Raw genomic sequence first — 23,226 nt, forward strand, 5'->3', positions numbered from 1 at the left:
TAATATTTTTTTTTTGTTACAAAAAAAATACAAACAATGTCCGAGGCATCGCAATTATATTTTCTAACATTTATAATAATGATGACAATGTTATTGTTAAGTTTGTTCACATTATGTGTATTTAAAATATGCGAAATGCTATTCAAACTATTGTTATGCCAATTGCGCTACATTTGCAAGTGTACAGAATCGTGTTGTCGTCGAAGGCACCGGCATCAAATAACCATAGATACTAATACTACTATTGACCGCACTGGTAGGTCGGTGTCCTCGTGTCAAATTTGTCAACCAATATCACCAACACTACAACGACACCAACGACAACAAACAGATCAATCGACAGTTTCTACAATAACACTGGATGGTGGACAGCCATATAATGTGGCAATGGATGCAATTAGCGATAGCTATTTTAGCGATGACACCATATCGCTGACCGATACAGAGCTACATGAAAATAATGAGTTGCCGCCCAACTATGAAATGGCCACCAAAATGGACTGTCCTATATTTGTTTATATCTAATAGTGTCTAATGTCTATATATATTATTTTCAATAAAATAAATATTTGTATATATATACTGTATATATTGTATAGAAATATATTTTTAAAATTATTTTTCCTATTAAATTATATAAAATTATCATTCAAAGTAAAATATATATCAATAAAATTCATACTAAAGTTTTTTTGTTAATAAATGTTGTCTAATATTTTTTTGTTATTTTGTGAGTTTCAATATTGTCTATTTTTATATCCAATAATAATAATAGCCACACCCATAGTTGTGATCAATTTTATTTTCATTACCTATATGTATAGTATATATACTTAAACATTTTGTTGAGATTACATAAAGCGCTAATAAATTAATGTAAAATAATAAAATTTGATTTTTTTTCTGCATATAAATCGATTAGTTTGCATATTATACACTAAAATTATTATATAATTATGCAGTTTGAGTAAACATTTTTTTTATGATGCATGAATTAAAATAGTTATTTATATAATATAATTTAGATTTTTATTAAATACTGTATTATTTTTTATGCATTATAAATTCAAATATATTAAAACTACTAATAATTTTGAGATAACTTGATTGTGTTTTTTTAAAAAATTTTATAACTTAAATGTTACTGATAATAAATTATTAAAATGAAATTATTGTAGAAAATTAAAAAATGTTTTATACTGTAAACATAAATTATTAATTGGTAATAAAATAGAAATTAGATAAAATGTATAATAATATTATTATACTATTGAAAATTTATATAATAATGTTTTATTTATATTTGATAAGATATATTATATTGTACTGAACTGTATATCCTTAATGTTGTTGTTATTACCCATACTGTTGTGTAATATTTTTTATATATCTAACTGATTCACTGCACACACATACACACACATACAGCTATACATTTCAATGATCTATGAAATGTAAAGTCGTATAAAAAGTTTGAATCATATTTAAACTTTTATCGTAATGTTTTTTGTTGCTAAACATCCAGACCAACAAAATAAAAATTTATTATTATGTTTATGGTTTACATTTATATAGAGAATATAATTTTTTAAAAATAACATTTAAGCAATTGATTACTGTATACTGTATTGTAAATGTTTTAGACCAAAATGTGTGGTATCGACGGGTTAGACATAATACTTCAATTGTATGTCGGATTTATTATATTAGTGATTATAATTGGTTTAGTACTCCTTATATTAACGTTATATAAATATTGTTGTCGAAAAAGTGGTAGAAATAATAATAATAATAATACACTCGGATCTGTAAATTCTAGTACACCATTATTGACAACACAACTAACTGTTTGATATAATTTGATAAATTTAACAATTTTTTAAATAACACAAAAAAATTTCAAGATTATTGTTTATCCCGTTGTGGTCCGGTATATATTATTTATTTATATTGTTTGAACAATTCTGACTAATAATAATAATAATAATATAATTGTGAATATATAATACGTGACAAAGATATCAAAATCAAAATGTGTGGCCTAAACGCGTTAGATATAATACCGCAACTAATATTAAGATTTATTATTTTATTATTGATTTTAATCATACTTACAATTATATCATTTCAATGGTTGAACATTGGATATATTGTTGTAATTATAATTGTAATGGTCACTGGTGTTTTTATTTATTCGCCATATACTCTATTTAGACTATTATTTTTGTTTGAACTATAATTATATTTGTAAATTTTTTATGCTGTATAGTATACTACTTACATACATATGTTATAATGTAATTTGTTATTTTTAAAAAATATAACAACACATGTAATATTAATATTGTTATTTAACATAATTTGTTTCATATTTATTAAATTATTTTTTAATTATTATTACTATTATTATTAAGAAATAATATTAAATATATATTTTTTTAATTGAATATTTTATACAAATAAAATTAATTCCAATGAATTTTATTTAAAATATACTTTTATATTGTATTTATTTATTAATTTAAAATTTTGTTGAAACATAAAATATTGCGTCACTGTTTGCAAGAGTTATATTAATGCAGTGTTTTTATATAAGGCATGCGTTATATAACTGTTATAAACAATTGATAAATTTCTTTGAAATATTGCATACATTGGTATTTCTGAGTAGTAGTTAAACACAAATTTATTGTCAAAATTTTGGATAAAAATGGAAGCATTTCATTGATAATAAATAAATAAAAATAATTTAAAATAAATATAACTATTTTTATAACTATTTTCACTATCAATATAAAAAAATGTGTGATGGACCAGCAATTTATGTTAGTTTAATTTCTACAATGTTTTTTATCCTATCAATTATCACAGTATTGATATGTATGTGCTATTGTTATTATACAAGTTGTCAACAAAATTGTCTTAAATATAGAGCTTATGACAAAACATTAATCACTGGCAGACCATTATTGATAACACCAGTTCCTGTTTGATATTATTCATATTATCCTTATATCGTTTAATTAGTATATAATATATTGATAAGAAAAAAAATAAAAATAATGGGCAATGATAATCTAAGTGGTGGACTAATCAACGTTTTTATTATAAAAATTATATTAGTAGTACTGTTTGCTATTGTACTTCGGAAATGTTTTGTATATTTTTTAGACAAATGTAATACAATTAAAGACAACAGTATTAAATCGCCGGCACCGGTAAGTAAATTAAAAACAGTACTGTAGTAGTAGTAGTAGTAGTAGTAGTAGTAGTAATACGGCAACAGGTTCTCAGTTGTTGTTATAATATTATATTATAATTATTATAGATTATAGTAATATATTGTAATTTTAATTTATTGTATTTCAGGTCGTTGTAGACGAAACTGATGAACAGCTAATGGAGTTAAACAACTGTAGTGAAGATAAGGTCTGGGTATAGCAAACCGATCCACACATTATTATTATTACTATTTAAAAAATAAATAAAAACTAATGAAATATTAGTTTATTATATATATTAAAAATTTAGAATTTAGTATAAAAATAAAATATATTAAAATAATTATTTTAAAAAAATTATTATAACATTTCATAATATACTCTTATAAATAATAATTTAATTGTACATGTTTTTTTAATTATTAATATTTGTTACAATTTATTATCCTATAATTTTTCTACATGTTAATAAAGTAGTAATGTATAGCTTTTTATAATAATTTTACTGGGTCATATTATTGGTATCGCACCCACAAAAAAACCAAACTATGTGTGCTAAGTGTTGTATTGATAAATAATTATAAATAATCTATTAAACTATTATAAATACTGTATTATATTTTATTTAATTGTAATATTTGTGAATGTTTTATTTTTGATAAAATATAACTTTTTTTAAATTTAAATAAAATTTACTGTAAATATTATGAAATCATTACACATTGTTTTGTATTACAATAGCACCTGTATCATAAAGCGCATGCCATTATATGTGCAACTATGGTAACGCATCCCATAAATGCATCGATAAGTTTCTCTTCAAAAGTGTCAAATGATCATTGGATTTGTAAACTATTTAAATATTGAGAGGCATACTGTATGGTTGCACAGTGTGTTTATGTGTTACCCATATACCAGCACCTGTATGATTTTTTATGTTAATCAATATACTACAATTATATTGAATAATATATCATAATTAACTGTGTGTTTGGCATGTGTTTGGTGCAAGTAATTATCAAATTGATTAATCAAATTGTTAACAATTTTCTAGATTGTTATCATCATCATTATCAAGATACCAGTGCTATTGATAATGCACAAATTGGTAATTTAAACGTTAACTATAGAAGTACAGCTATCATATCATCTACTATTGGGGAAGTAGATAGTGGTGATGGTATTAGTTTCGATGAACGGGCAGCAAGTTATGATCAATTAGATAATACTGATGACATGTACAGCAACTATGATAATGTTGGCAATTATCGGCACAACAACGAACTGGTCAATGGTTGGCCATCGCGTGAATCGCTGGAACAATCGTTGGACTCGTTGCTGGCGATAACCGCCGGGAATGGCATATCCATCAGCCATTCAAATCTGGATATTGTTATGGGACTGCCGAGAGTTTATAACAAGTTTATTACATAATAGAAATTAAATAGATATGAAATGTCATAATGCTATTTTTAGTTAGTTGGTATCTAAAAATAACTTTATATATTATATTTATAAACAGTGAGTCTATTTATAGCACACACACACACACACACACACACACATACATACACACATACACACACACACAAACACACATACACACACATACACACACACACAAACACACACACACACACACACATACACACACACACACACAAACACACACACATACACATAATACATTTTAGACATAATATTTTTGTGTGAAATTTAGATATTTATAACTTATATTATAATAAAGTAAATACTAAAGAATATGTTTATCGTAGAAAATGTTTTAATTCTGATTATTAATACTAAAAATGTTAGCTTTTTATAAACAAATTATTACTAATTTTATCTTAATCTTAATAAACATAATCATTATATAAAATATGCTAAAAATATTTATTATTTCATTTTAAATGAAATGCATAAATAAGAAACGTTTTCAATTTATTTAATAATTATACTATACATATATTTAAAACTATTTACTGTAAGCAATATTATAGAAAATTTTTATTTATTGATAATTAATTATATATTTAGAAAATTACTTATTAAACTCTAATAATTAAGACTTGTAGTTTATATAGAAAAAGTTTATATTTACCTAGATTATTTTGTAATATAAATTGTATTTAATTAAAATAATATATTCATTAGAATCAATTAGAAATGCATAACTTTATAATTTAATATTCAAAATAATTGACAATTTTATTTTGCATTCAAGTGATGACATTATGACATTTGTGCGCAAACACAATGATTTTTTTTGATGGTTAATCACTGACTGTTTAAAAAAAACTAAACTAAAACTAAAATTATTTCATTAATCAATTTTTTAATCAATCAATGATTTTATCTCTAGTTTTTTTTAATCAGTTTTTAAAAATAATAAATCGGGGTAGTCAAGCTATAACTTAACACAAATAACATAAAATTTAGTTAAAAGGTTTTAAAGATATATTAACAGTTTTATCTGTATAGTTAAATACTTTAAGTATTGTATATTCTTACATTAAGTTAAATGTTATATTTTAATAAAAAGAAATTTAAAAATCTAATAATAAAAAGTTATTATAAATATTTATATGGTTATTAATTAATATATTGTATTACACAATGTAATTTTTTTTAAAAATAATAATATTTTATTAAAAACAAAATTAATTAAATTCATAAATTTGATAATTGTTTTTAACAAACTATAATTATAGATAATTAATTACTGTTAAAAGTTTTTTTAATGGTTTGTCTGAAAATAACTAAATCAACTAATAATTTTAGTTAATAAATTAAGATTATGTACATTTTAAAAATTAAATTGTATGTTTTTAATATAATTAAAAAAAAATTGTGTCTAAAACAAAATAACTACAAAATTTGTAGTTAATTTTTGTTTGTAATATTTGTTGTCTAATCATAATGTTATTCCTATTGCATATAATGTTGATATACATTGATGCGCGCGAGCATTGATTATATGATATTTTTGTTGTTGTTTTTTTTTTTTATAAACATATGAATATTATTGTGACATTTAAAATTTACGTGTGATATAACTTTTGTTAATATTAAATAATTATTTTTTAATGATACACTAGATTAAATAATTTTTGGTAAAATATATTATAGCAAATTAAATGATATTTTAAAATTTATTATATAATATGTAGATGACACCAATCAAATTGTTGTTAATACAGAATCATTATATTTAATTTTGTTTATAAAATACAATAAACATTTCTATATATATAATACAGTATTTAAATGTCAACTTTGGTTAGATTTTATGTATTTGGATATTATAGACCTTCAAGATATGTAGAGTAAGTCTAGTATTACTATTTATAATCATTATATATATATATTTTAATAAAAATCTAAAAATGAAATAATCAAAAAGTTATTATAAATATTTATATGGTTATTTATTAAAATATGGTTTTACACAATGAAATTATTTTAAACAAAAACAATATTTGATAAAAATTTATTTATTTGATATTTGTTTTTAACAAACTATAATTATAGATAATTAATTACTGTTTAAATTTTTTTAATGATTTGTCTGAAAATATAGAGCTCTTAGAAGAGATGGTGCGGATAATGATACCGAAAATAATTACAATTTTGATTACAACAGGAGTTATATGACTACACCTATTAATAATCAAGAGTTTGGGTTCATTTGGATTATCAGTGAGTATTTTATTTAAATTTTTGATAAAAAAAATTATTTTAATCGACAAATCAAACAATAAATAGTGATCATAAAGTAACTGATATTTTACATATTTTTAAAACATTAATTTCAGTACTATTAATAACTCCTGTCATACTATGCTGTGTGTTATATTACATACCGTTTCCATTCAATCTTATATTATTCATCATATTGTTGATCACATTTCTAATCACTTCATTCTGGTCTCACCTAAAACGCAAACAAAACCGCTCATCGGCTCAAAACTGGCCATTCAATACAACGGCGGCGGCACCGGTAGATGTGGCTGTCAATAATAATGAAATACCGATGATTGACAACATTTCCAGACAAACAAATCTGGATATTATAGCTGAACAGTCAAGTGATGTATTTTTGTCGACGACTGGATCGATGGAAATGCCGCCACCAGACTATGAATGGCCACCCAGTTATCAGACGGCTGTTCAGCTCAACAAACCAATTACTGTCGCTATAAATGTATAAATTATAACCAAACTGTATATATATTTTTGTTTATAAATTTTATGTACAATTTTTAAAAATAAATTGTATGTTTTTAATATAATTTTTCTTTAAAAAATTGTGTCTAAAACAAAATAACTGCAAAGTTTTTAGTTAATTTTTGTTTGTAATATTTTATTTTTTTTAATCATAATGTTATTTCTATTGCATATAATGTTGACATCATTTGGTTGTTAACTGTTGTGCGCAAATACAATGATATTTTTAAAGTTGTTTATCATATCTTCATCACTTGAAGCGCGAGAGCAATGATTGTATGCTATTTTCTTAATAGTAAATATCAACAATAGTGATAAATATGAATATTATTACATAATATGCAATACATATCGAAAATTGTTTACAAATTAACATTAATCTACAAGTAATACTAAACCTACAGTAATGTAATATTAGTAAATAGTTTAATGGCATCAAATAATTTTGGGTAACTATATTTTTTTTTTAAATTATATAAATCAATTAAAATATTTTATTTTTAAAAATATTTACACAAATATTTTTTGTCCACTTTAGTCTAAAAAAAATCAAAAAAACTAACCAAGATAATTATTTCTATTTATTAACAGAATAATTACTGGAATATTTGAATGTATCAAGTCAATTTTATTGACAATATTTCTATTGGCAATAATGAGCGACATTGGCGTTGTTTGCGGTATTATACACTTATATGTCTATGTTTTGGACAAATTCAATGACCAGATGACCGATTTTTTGAAAAAGACAATATTATCGTTTTTGATAATGACCATGGTCATTTTGATTGTAACAATCATTTACAAACAGTCTGTATTCAACAAATACGTGCGCACACATCCATCAGTTAATTATCGGGAAATTTGGTTCGGTTTACGGCCGCCATATTTTCGGTCACTGCCGGCAATTGTTTTAATCATTTTCCAGATTGTATTTTATTTTTTCCGATACATCGACTTTACTGTAGTTGATTCATCATTGTTGTTTATGGTACTCATATCAATGTCAATTATCGAAGTCATTTTGACCATAGGACTGTTACCCGAGGAACTGGATGAAATTATCTACGGACAGTCGTCTATCATTAGGCCAGTTACGCGTATAATCAATAATAATAATAATAATAATAATATTTCAGATAATAACCATTATTATGTTAATAATTTAACATATCATCAATCTATTGAATCGCAACCCATTATACCAATTAACTTGATCTCAGATGACCTACCAGTCTATGAGTTACCGCCGACTTATGAAGTGGCCGTTCAAAATACCCGGCCTCTCATTGTCTCCATTAATAATACATAATATATTGCTTCCAAAAAAATTATCTAATATTTATATCTACTATTTTTTAAATAATAAATATCTATCTTTTTTATTACATATTTCATACTTTAATCAAATAAATATTGAAAAAAGCTATTTATATATAAAAAATATTGTTTTTTTTTCTCTATAAATCTTTAGGCAAATAAAATGTAATAATATTAATTGAAACATATAGATGTGAATTTAGGCATATGTTGTTGAGTTACTGTACTCTAATAATAATTTTTTATTTATTTTGTTAAGATTTTAAATATATTTTTCAAATAAATATAAATTTTAAAAGTTTCAAAAAAATGTATGTAAATTATTTTATTTTCTAATACTTACTGTAGTAATTTGTAACAAACAAATACAGTTAATATATACATATGTATATATATATATAACATTAAAACTATAAATAAATATAGACATTAAAAATTTTATGGTCTAAAATAATTTACTCATCAAATACACCACTAATATATTATATACAAAATATACAAATTTTTCAAATATTTATTTCTTTTCGAAAATCAAAGAAAATTATTTTTAAGTAAAATAAATAACGTTTTTCAACAATATTTGTATTATCGATTGGAAATGTATTTTCAGTCAAACAAACAAATGATTCATCCATTACTATACTGTACACAGTGTTATACATGTAAATTATGACAGTGCTCTGAGCACAGGGATATACTACTGTATTGTATATACAAGACAACAATACTGACTGTTGTGTTTGTGTGAACTCAGAATATTCTGTTTATATATTATATGTGTGTAACATAACTAAACCGCACAATGTTTTCATCAATTGTCAAATAATTTTTTTTTGTCTCTTTTGTTGACATACAGTATACTAGTGTGTTGTGTGTGTAATAATATAAATATTCTGTTATATTAATTAATTTATATATAATAGATTTTCAAATGATATGATAACTAACTATTTGATAACATCATAGAAATGATGTCTATGACAATGATACTAATGATGATGATAATGACAGATATGATTTGATTATAAATAAATAAATAAATCATTTGTTTGTTAGTTTTTTTTATTGCTATTAAATGATTAGATTTGTGTCCATAGCTGCTGCTACTGGTGCGGCACACTATCGCAACAATTACAATCACAACAATCCAATTATATTGTAATGTATTTTTTGATATTATTTTATAAGTAGACAATATTGTGCTATATTTATAAATATATTATGTGTTAATTAGAAAATGATTATTTTTTATAAGATTATTTTTAAGTTAGATTTTATATGATTTATTCTTTATAAATAAATTTACTGAATATGTTATATATATATATATATATATATTTATTTATTAGATACCATTCCTCGCTATCAATAGACAGCAATAGCTATGGAAGTCATAATTGTCGTGACAATTGGATGCTCTACATCAGTACTATTGTCATTTTTATCATTTTGATGATACTATCAGTGGTGCCCCTCAACTCACATTTGGGCATATTTTTGGCCATACTTATAGTCATATTCCTATTGATACCTATATTCACACACTGGCGTAATATACGTCAACTTCGACAACAGTCACTCAATTGTCAATTAGACGTATCGCCCGATACCACCAACAATACCACCGCAAATCATCATCCAGTTGTCAGCCGAGAGCATAGTAATGCTACAGTCAATTCTGTGGGTACCGGTGCTGGCGATCTACCCATGTCTCAACACGACGGCTCAATATACTCGATGAACTCCAACGATTTGCCGCCAAAGTACGAGCTATGTTTGCCGCCCAGTTATTCACAAATATATACAATTGATATGTGATTTTATTGAAAAAATTTATATTACTATCTATTGATATATCTATAAATATATATATATATAATTATACACATATATACAGTGTAAATATATATATATATATATATATATATATATATATATAATTTATGCCATTATACTGGTACTTAAGCGACAAATTGTTATATCTGCCAGAATCGGTATCGTATTTAGTCGACCTTTAAAACTACATGTGCTGCTACTCTGTTTATTACTGTAATCTATAGTCAAATTTAACTTTTTTATTGTTAGTTTTACTAATTTTTGTTGTTGTTTTGCTTGAATTATAAATCAGATATTTTAGTTAAACTATTTAATTATTAGAGGGCTGTATAAACAATAAAATGCTAGCTTTTTATTACTGTAAGAATTTTATTATTAATATTATATTAATATAGTTCTAGTATAATAATTTAATTAAAATGAAAACCATATATATATACTGTATATTGAATACATACATAAATATAAATTCATGTTTTAAGTTATATACAATTATTATATTATTAATATGTGCCGTACATGCCGTTGAAGGTCGACACCAATCGATCTGTCCATTTGACGCCAAACACTACTAAGGCTAACACATACATACATAACAAAACATTATAGTATATATATATGACAAAAATTTTTACTATTATAAAAAACAAAAACAAAAAATTATTATAATAAATAAAGTTGTTTTGTTGTGCGATTATTCTATAATATAAATGTATGATATATGCAGTATTATATATATATATATGTTATTATATTAATTTTTTTATAATGATTATGATAATGATACTGACATTTTTTTATTGGCATATCTAACATTTTTCTAAACAAAAATAATGTACTATCATATAATATTGTTGGTATATTTGTCAGTATTAATTTAGTTTATTTACCGTAATAATATATATATATATTGCATAAGTTAGTAAATATTATGTAAATATTAAATAACAACCAAAATTTGATTTCTTATAACATTTTTATTTGAAAATTAAATTTATTAAATATTGTTTATTATATTGTAAAATACATTGTAATATATACTGATATACTTTATTGYTGTTAAGCTTATTATAAGTTATAAACTTTTAAAAATATTTACCAATTATTAACACAATAATTAGTGAGATATAAACTTAATATTATCATTATTGTTATTATTATTATTACTATTATTATACAATATCAATATATATATCTATGATGATTGTAAATCTAAACGATGAGTTCACAAATATATTATAATGAATATTATAGACAACAATATGAACAACAAGAGGGTGATGGGCCGGTGCCTTTAAACAATATTAGCATAGAGGGCATAATAAATCTACCAGTGCCTAAGTAAGTACATCCCCAGATTATATACTGTAATTTACAGATTATCATTGTATATTTTATTTGTTAACAATTATTGAATTTTTAAAAATATTATATATAAATATTTAAATTGTAATATTTAATAAATATTTATATATATATATATATATATATATATAAAAATTAAGTGAAGTACAAACAAGCAAAAATTGTAAATGCAATGCATTATTATTTGTAAAAAAGTATATTTCTAAAAAATAAAATGTTATTTCTAGTTATATAATATGATTTATATTATAAGAATTAATAATAATAAAATAATAACTTTATTATAATTTACTGATATTAAAACATATGAAATATTTTTTTATATAATTGTATTATTATTATTATTATTGTATAACAGATCAAATAGATATACAGTGAGAAAATTATGGCATTTATGCCATGAATATATGCAACCGATTTTATGCACCGCATTGTTCATAGAGTTTATCTTATTTGTCGTCATTTACATGACCGGTACGTATCCCACGATATTGGTGTTGGCTATACTGGTGGTGGCCTTCATTGTGTTCATATTGTTGGTCGTTCAGTGCGCCAACATTTGCGTTCACGAATGCAATAATCCCATGTGCTATACGACCCGTTCAGGTGTTACCAGTCGTAACACTTTGAGTTCACCCGCCGACTCCACTTACTCGGTCAACACCATTGATCAGACCAGTGTCATAGTCGACCAGACAGTCACCGGCGGCGGCGACAGCGAGAGCGACTCGGTGTCAATTCATATGCCATCGATGGACATAACTTTACCGCAATACGAACCGCCGCCTACTTATTCCGAGGCAATCGCTTCGTTGGGTTTTGTCGGCGATAATCAAACAACTAAACTGTTGGCTGACTCACAGCATCTATAGAGATAAATAAGGCTCAAATGTTTGGACTATTTTGTTATTAATTAACAACAACAAAATCTAACTGTATTTTGTGAACTAATAACTGTCTATTTTTTCGTAATCCAACAACCAGTTGGATATCAAATAAAACTAAATTATTTAACATTGTATTGCCTTTTAACGCACAGACACATTAATGTACTGTTTTATATTGAATATACAGTGTTTCAATACAGACACATATAAAAAAACGCATAATACATGTGATGGTCATTATTATTAATTGGACACTAAAACACTGGTTTTTATTTTATTTTAGTTATTTAGGTAATGTTGGTATCGATTACATACCGATACTGTTAATGACGCTAATGATTGGATCAGAATAGAATAGATATCCAAAAACTTTTACTGTTTTATATAGGGTTGCGTTGTTTTATTCAGGGGGTATATGAGGGGGTAAAATGACAAAAATTTAGAAAAAATATTTTTTTATTTCTAGAAAAATACACACAATATAGTTGATGTTATTAAGYATTATTTAAAAGCACTTTTTAACATTGTTTTTATTTCATTATTTATTTATTTATTTGATTTAATTATTTAAATATATTATTTAATAATAATATAATATTTATATATATATATTATGTATATTAATTAAATAAAATAAAACATTTAATTTCTTAATAAATTTATTTATTCATGTATATTATAAATATATTAATATTATTTTTTTWWAAATATTTATATTTGTCAAATAAAATATAAAAAATATTCAATTTCATTTATTTTAATTAAATTAATATTATTAAAAAGTTTTACATATAATAAATAACTAACAATAAATTATTTAATCTTATTTATTTGAAAATAATAATTTCTACCAAACAAAATATGACAATATTATTGTATTAATAAAATTTTAAAACTGGAAACATATTAAATATAATATTTATTAAATATTTAAAATATTTTATATATAATTYAATAATAGGATTAATAAAAGGATGTTAAAAACATTTTAACAATTTATTTGTATTTATTGACAATAAATATTACAGTAACTCAAGATTAATTTAATACACATATTTTAAAACAAATAAAAATTTTGCAAAATTTTATATAAATAAATTGTATATATAAATAAACTTTTATAATTTAAAATTATTTAAATTTCAAAATGTCAATTACAAAATATTATAATTGAATATCAAGTCTAAAGTTAAGTGAAAAAAATGTTTGACATATCATATATTTTATTTAAATATTACACAATAATAATAATAATAATTTCATTTATCAATTATCGCATAGTTTTATCTAAACTCGTGTTTAATAAAGGTTTGAAATCTTTTTTATTATAAAATTCAGTCATAAAAATAAACTATTATTCTATTTATTTAAAAACAGATTTATTAACAAATGATATCAAAATTGATAAAAGTATAGGAAAACTGACATCAAATCTATTAAATAATAAGCAAAATACTAGTTATTTTGCACTAAATCTAAACAAAAGGTTAGATTTAATATTAATTTATGTATTTTTAAAAAAATCGTATATTAGATAAATGCTATTTTAAAGATTATATTCATATGAAATAAAACATTCAAACAAATAATTTTAGTTATTATGTGGTTTTATAAAGTAATACTAATTTTTTATATGACACTCATATATAGCCATGTTTTCAATTATACAAAATTTAAACAAAGTCTGTCACCAATTGAATCAACGACCACTAGTGCACCGATAATGGGAACAACCGACACAACCACCACCACTACTACTAATACCACAGAAACAGATATTATGCCATTGACTCCTTATGTATCACAACAACAGCAACTTTCCGATGAAATAATATCAACTTTGGGATTAAATTCGGATAAAGATATGACGTTTGCCGATATGATGTCTAACTTGAAATTAGATCTAATATGGATTCGTCAAAAACTTGTAGATTTATTATCGGCTCCTGTAGTTTTAGTCGGCGATTCTGTTATTTTTATCCAATGCACCGAATATATGGAAAGTATTTTACCAAAAAAGTTTCGTAAATTGTCTTCAATTATTTGTTTTTTTATTTATGAATTTATAATGAATAATGTTTGTCATTCACAAAAATATGATATCATTAAACGCTGTAATTGTATCAGTGCATCGATAATGGGAACAACCGATACAATCACCACTATTACTACCACCGAATCAGCTATAATACCATTAACTTCTTATACACAACAAAAGCAACAGAAACTTTCTGAAGAAATAATTTCTGCCTTAGGTTTAGATAAAAAAGACGCCACACTTGAAGATATGTTGTCTTTTATAAAAATGAATTCAGTGAACGTCCGCCAAAGGTTAGTGGATGTGTTGTCAGCACCTGTAGTACTGGTTGGCGATTCGTATGTATTTATAAAATGTCATCAATATATTGAAGAACTATTGCCGCCAATAATGAAACCATTATCGCCAACCGTTTGCTTTTATTTATATGAATATACATTAATAAATGTTTGCGATTATCAAAAAAATCAACTAAGAAAACACTGTAATTGTAGTATTAATTAATATTTTTTAAATTATTGCAAATATGTCACTCATTATCAAACAGATAGTATATTTTAATTTTTTTATTTATATTTTTATTTCATTTATTTATAAATCATTTATTAATTAGAATTTAAAGAATTTCAATTAATTAAAATAACATAATTTTGTTGAATTTATTTCTTTTATGTATTTACAACATCATTATATCATTAGTTTTAAATATACATATTTACTAAATAAAAATCACTAAAATATTTATTAATTTTATTTTTTAAACAAATAAATTTTAAGTTTGTACTTTAAAAAATCTTTACTAATACATACATACAGATAGACTATAAATAATTATTAGACACAAACAACAAAGAATTTATTACAAAAAAAATTWTTTTTTTTGAATGTCTATACTGTATATAATTTTTAATTTAGTAAARCATTTACTTTTATAATAGATAATTTTTTCTTCATGTATATTATAAATATATCAATTTTATTATTAAAAATATTTTATAATTGTMAACTAAATTATTATATTATTTTTTAAAATTAAATCAATATATAGTATATGTAAACAACTATAAATGAATTATATTTTTTATTTTATTTACTATTTTTATAYTTGAATTGTATTTGAATTTTTTTCAGATTAAAAAATAATTTTTATCAAATAAAATATGACATTTTTTCATTTATTTGTTATTATTTTATATTTAAATTTTATAACAGTTTAATATACAGTGTCTAACTAATGTCTAACTTATTAAATCTCAATAATACTGTAATAATATCTTAGGATTAACAATAGGATATTGAAAACATACAAAATATTTATTTTTACAGTAATTAGCGAAAATATTATTGACAATAAATAGTAGTTTAAAATTAATACAATAAACATATTGTAAGTAAAATACAGTATATATAATATATATAAAGTATACAAACTTTTGAGTGAAACAAATAAGTGTTGAAATTAAATATTAATAAAAAAATATAACGATTTACTGATGAATATATATTAATAAAAATAATAATTACAAAATATAAATAATAATAATAATAACAGAAAGAATAAAAACAAATCAGAATCAATAAAAAAAAGTTTTATTTGAAAAATTACACATAGATTACGAAATCTGTGGATCAATTGATTGCCATGACGTTACAAACTACCGGTGCTCTCAACACACACATACTATACTAGAGTACACATGACATTGCAATACATTTATATTCAATAGTGAATATTCTGTGTATGCTATCTTAGCTTACAGTAATATACAGTATATATATATATATAATACTCTATAGTCATATATTATTATATAGTATATAATGCTGTTTAACATGATATATTCAAAACATTAAATTGTGTGTTTGTTATTATTATAATAGTTATGCAATAAATTAAATTTGCCTGTAAAGGCTAAAAAACAGTTTATAACTGGTTATTAAAGTCAATTTGAACATCATGCTATAAAATAAAATAAAATTTTAATGTTAAATTTTATAATTATTAATTTTATATATCACTAAGACAATTTATAACAATAATACAATACAACTTATAATAAACTATACATTATTAAAAGTTATATAATATTTATATTATTTCTAGTAATATTTTAAAAATATCAAAAAAAATTTACACATTTATATTAATAGCAATGCCAGTTTTACGTTATATGGGATTATCACATAGATCACGATCTACGTAAGTAATGCTATTTAATAATAAAAACTTTAAAAACCAGATAAAAAATCTATTTAATTATAAACTTTATCTAACATTTCTATTAAAAAAAAGTATTTAACATTATTTTATTACAGTTATTATTTTAGTATATAATACTTGTTTTTCTATAAGTAACCAAAAAACTAATACTAATCAGTTGAAARTTATTTTATTTAAATTAAACATATAATGTTCAGAAATATATATATATATATATATATATATAACTTCTATAAATTTTAATATATAAATATATATATATTAATTTTTTAGAGCTTTTTATATAACACAATGCAATAATAAAATAAAAATGTCAATAAATAGATTAATGTCAATGGGTGTAACTTATGTATAATAATAATAAAAATACTAATAATAATTCATTCAGATTGTTAATCAATTTATTAAAGCATAAATTAATTAAAATATTACATTTAAATTTAATATTTAGACAGCATTTCTATTTCAAATTTAGAAAACATTATTTGTAATCTATTTTTAAAAAACACGTATTTTATCGCGTATACTATAGATTTAATTCATCGACATCATCGTACGTGAATAACCAGAAAACATCATGTGCATTGATCATCATATTTGGCCTTATTATCATTGACATATTGCTGTATGTGGCACCGGGATCCATGCAGCCGCGTGCCACCTATTTTGCCTACATGTTTACCATTATTCTGGTAATAATGATAATGAAATTTGTGTTTTGCCGAAACTGTACAAAAAAGTATGAAAATGACGAACAACCCATTGAGTTGGGCGGCGGTGCCGGCGGACAGACACCGCAATCGCAGAGCCGACAGAGCAGTGTTTACAATATAGATATACCGATTAGTATGGATCCGTACGGCCGAAGGCATACACTTACTGCCGACCGGCTATCGGTTAGATGTCCGTCGCAAATGTCGTTACCGCCGAAATACGAGACGTTATTACCGCCGAGTTATTCGCAGGCAGTTTCGCTAATGACGTTAAATAAATGACTTTCAAATTACACTAAATTTATTTTATATATATATCTATACATATTATTTAACAATTTAGTACTCAGTTTACTATAGTATATAATAATCATGAAAACGGTTTGTCATTATTAATATTATTATTATTTTTTTTAATTATAATAGACATTAAATATTTGTTAMTATTTATCAAATAATTTGTCATTTTAGTTGATTTAAACAAAAAATTTTTAATTTGTACATGACAATTTTTGCATAATTATTATAATATTCTCAATAACTAATGTATTATAGTATTAAATAGGCTCTATCTTACTATGAGACCGCATCAGACTCCCGACTCATAATGTTTTGTGAATATCTATTAAACTATATTTTTAATATAAAAATGACCACAAATGGCAAAGTTATAGATAATTTTAGACTCAATATATTTATAATTAATTATTTTTTATTTACTCTTATGATTGGCCAGATAATTGCATCAGACCTGTTAAAAGAGGTCTGATGCAATTATTGCCAATCATAAGAGTAAATAAAAAATAATTAATTATAAATATATTGATAAAATTATCTATAACTTTGCCATTTGTGGTCATTTTTATATTAAAAATATAGTTTAATAGATATTCACAAAACATTATGAGTCGGGAGTCTGATGCTGGTCTGATTTTAAGATAGAGCCTATTAAATACAGTATTGTAAAACATTTGAATCTTATGTTATAAAGTTTATTGTCAGTGATTAATCATTTTTATTTGCAATAATTTGTTAATGTAATAGTAATAAGGTATTTTCCTTTTTAATTATAATATTATTATTAATTATACTAAAATAATAATAATAATTGTACATAAAAACTATAAATAAATTATTTATAAATATATAATAAATAAAATATATTTTTTTAAATAATTAAACTTTTATTATACAATATAATATATKTTTTTTAAATAAAAAATCAATTTACTTTAAGGATAATTTACATTATATGCACAATTTTTAATTATAGYTTTTAAAAACTATTTTAAAACATGCAATTTGTTTATTATTAAATATTATCTAAAATTATAATAAGACTTACTATTTTGTATTATTATTATTATTACACATTAATATAAAAATTAATGACTATCTTTATTTATCATTTCGTATAACTACTTAAATTTATTATTAGTTTTATTTTGGTTATTAGCTAGAAAAAGATTTTTTTTAAATTTTTATATGTAATTAAATATGTTTTATTAAAGTATTTGTTTATTTTTATATAATACACATAAGCCTACAAAGTCAGTACATATATTTACTAAATAAAATATATTTTTATTAATAATTATAGTGGTTTCTCAATAATATTTTTTTTGTATACCATAAACATGTGATATTTACAAAAACATGAGATTATATAATAATGTAATGATTATAATAATTTTGATATTTAACATCACTTAAACATTTGACTATTGGTATATTGAAGTATTATTGTTGTCATCATCACATTAAGCCAACTCCCAGTATCTATAGTAACCCATCACTAAAAATAGTAGATATTATTATAACTGCATTTATAGTGACATCATATTCAAACTCTAAATAAATAAATATATATATATATAAATTATATACAATTAGGATATAATAATTAACTATAAATTTAATATGTAAATAAGCAAGATAAGCTTTTTTTGAAAACAAAAAATGTCATTAAATCTAACTGAGCCAAACACTACTAATCTAGCAGTTACTATTGGCGATAACAGTAATGACATAATAGAGTAAGTAGAAAATATAGTAATAATTATTGGTATTTTATATAAAAAAATGTTTTCAAACATTTATCACACATTTATATATAAATTTATATAATTATATAATTATTTTTAATGAATTCATTGTTTAATCGATAAAATATGACATTAAACTTTTGTTTTAACAGTAATAATAATTTATTGTTTAAATCATAGACAAAAACGATTATCATTGTTTGATAAYAATTTTGGCGGATTGACAGTCAATGAAAAATGGTCATGCTGTAAACTAACCAAGCTAATTTGGTCCATATGTTTGTATTGTATATTTTTAAGCCATACCATGGCTTTCGTAGGCATCATAATTATCTATCTGATCTCATTGGTATTGTTTGCCAATAGATGGGTGTGGCTAAACGACAATATTAATTATGTTAAATTTGCATTGATTTTTGTGCAAGGTGCACTTATAGCCTTGGGCAATAGACAACGTAATCGTATTAATAGTCAATTTAAACAATGCAAACAACGTTGTTTAGTTGACTATTATGTCCATCAGTTTCGTGGACCATACTATTATGTGCTACGCCTGGCCCTCATAGCTGTCTATATGATAGTCATAATTATTTGGCGCAATGAGCTCACCAATGCTAACATAATTTTGTTGTTAACATTGTTACCAATATTACAGGTCATACTGACACTACTGTTGCCATCACCAAAGCACAGGGAGATAGTGGAGATAATTTTTTAAAATATGTATTTTCAAATATTGTTTTTGTTGTTGTCATAATACTGTACAATTAAAACTTTTTTTTACTTATCAATGCTATTTATAACAATCAATTTCTATTGTAATAGTTTTATTTTTGCTGTTATTGTAATTTTTAATATATTTTTGCTACATTGTATTGTATTATATAAAAAAGTGATATTTTAATTATAAACTAAAAATTATATATTTAACAATACTTTAAATATGTTTGGATATTGAATGTTGTAAAACAATAATTATTTTTTATGTAAATGTTAAATATAATTTGTCTGTAATATTGATTTATAAAATAAAATATATCTTAAGTAAATATTTGTAATATATTTATATTAATAAAAAATATTTATATAAAGAATTTGTTGTATTTAGATATTCTAAAATAAAATTTCTATTTTACTTTACAAAAGTAAACATATAATTACAAAAATTGAATGAAATATTAGATAATAAAATAACATTATCTAAAATTAGCAGAATATCTATTGAGGATCTAATTTACATTAAATAATTAGATTAATACTTTATATAAATAATACCGGTATATATTTAGTATAATTTTATTTACAATAAGCTTTAAATTGTTTATATTAACACGAAAATATTAATAAATAAAATATTATTAGTAATAGACTAAAATATGAATAATCAATAATTTGTATATATTTAAAAAAGTAATAATTATTATTAAACAAACTATTAGCTCTAATGAGAGATTTATGTAATAATATTTTTATATATATAAACTCTATTTTTGGTATATAATATTTTTTCAATAAACACATTTCTGGGGAAATCGATTAACCCACTTGTTTTGGGGTGACGTCAATGGAAAAAATAACTGTACATTCAATTCAATGCACACAATATATATATATGCCTACAGAATACAGAATATTCTGTGTGTGTGTTTGCAACTCTCATATGACACCAAAACATTTTACTGGATATTGTTTTCACATATAAATGTTGAAAGTTCAGTGTTTTCTATAATTTTTGTGTGTGTCTGACATTTGTAAACAATAATACAGTTATTATTTTGTGTGTTTGTGTGTGTAATGTTTATAAAAATTACATATCAATCAAAAATTATATAATAAATGATCAGCATGCATTTTGTTTGTGTAATGCATTTTTTAAAATTGTTATATTAATTCTATAAATTTTAATAATTGCGATTGCTTGTATCAATTTGATTTTGTATACAAGGTAAATTAATAAATTTGGATATAAAAATGACAACATCCCGTAGGTTTATTATATACAATATATATATCGTATATGTTATATAATATATTTTATTTTTTAAATATCTTAATGCAAGTTATTTATTTACTTAATACTAAATACTATTAATATTGATTATTGATATCTAATAACTCTATAAATTTTTATATAACTAAACATTAAATTAATTGATTGTTGTTATTGTTTGATTATTGATATATTGATTGATGTTTATGAAAATTATTTATTGAACCAATTATTGAAATTTAATTGACATTTTATAAGGTCGACGCTTATTCACTGGTTGGGCTACACTATTCAGTAACGATAGTGAAAGTGAAAGATCTACCTGGCCAATATGGCTGGCCATAGCACTGGGCATTAGTGTTATGATTATAATACTTCAAGTGACACAGTTGTCAAAATCGGACTACTCTATTAAGATTACTTACCTCTTCCTAGTATTGCTGGTATTTACTTTCATTAAACTGTTTTTGACAGTGTGTTTGACCAAAAGCCGCACATACCAGCCAACAGCATTGCCGATATCATCATCACCTGTAGCTGAACCTGTGCACAGTCGGGCCAGTCGACAGCCGAGTCAAGTGTCGACCACATTGTTGTTGGACGAGAGCGAAGTTGTTGTTGAACGGGCAGGCAGTGGCCGACCGATTGTCGGCCAATCGCTAGTATCGCTGAATCCGTCGGAGTTTTCTCGACCGCCTAACTATGACTTTCCACCGACTTATTCACAGGTAGTCTCTACGTTGACGTTGAATAATGGCATCAAATAAACATACATTTTAAATATATAATACTTTTTTTAAAAAAACTATGGACGACAAAATTCAATATAAAATAACCGATTGGCTAACATTTCTAATTTATATCGTAATATTGTTTACATTATTTGTATAATATTAAGTCATTATAAGAATTTAATGAAAATTTTTTATTAATTTTGACTATTTATTAATGTTTATATATTTTTATGTATTATTTATAAAACATTATGATATTTATGTATTAATAAATACAAAGATATTGTCTCAGATGATATTGTCTATATCGTATTGTTAGTGTGAAAATGTTTACTAATTTATATTATTATATTTTTAATTTTTTTATTGTAAATTATTGTATTTAATATTTATAATATATATAACAATTATAATATTTATTCAATCATAGTATTTCACATTAGTAAAATGGATACATACTGTAAAAATAACATTATATGCATTAATAGTATATAAAGTGTTTTTTAATTAATTACTTTTACTATATTAATAATGTTTTTTAAATGCAAATTGTATGTAAATTTCGATATTTTTACCATTTTTTATTATTAATTAAAAATATGTATTATTTTTATAATATTATTTATAAT

General features: G+C 22.8%; 1 protein-coding gene across 1 annotated transcript; it reads left to right on the plus strand.

Moving 5' to 3' along the window:
- Positions 1-17,047: 17,047 nt before the first annotated feature.
- On the plus strand, positions 17,048-18,110 carry LOC128964478 (uncharacterized). The gene is made up of 2 exons (XM_054311079.1): positions 17,048-17,094; positions 17,648-18,110. The coding sequence occupies exons 1-2, from the start codon at positions 17,048-17,050 to the stop codon at positions 18,108-18,110; spliced, it is 510 nt and encodes a 169-aa protein (XP_054167054.1).
- Positions 18,111-23,226: the final 5,116 nt, after the last annotated feature.

Source organism: Oppia nitens, unplaced genomic scaffold, assembly GCF_028296485.1.
Source record: "Oppia nitens isolate AA-2021 unplaced genomic scaffold, nextdenovo-longstitch-racon4-pilon3 scaffold15_pilon_pilon_pilon, whole genome shotgun sequence".
Taxonomy (NCBI): domain Eukaryota; kingdom Metazoa; phylum Arthropoda; class Arachnida; order Sarcoptiformes; family Oppiidae; genus Oppia; species Oppia nitens.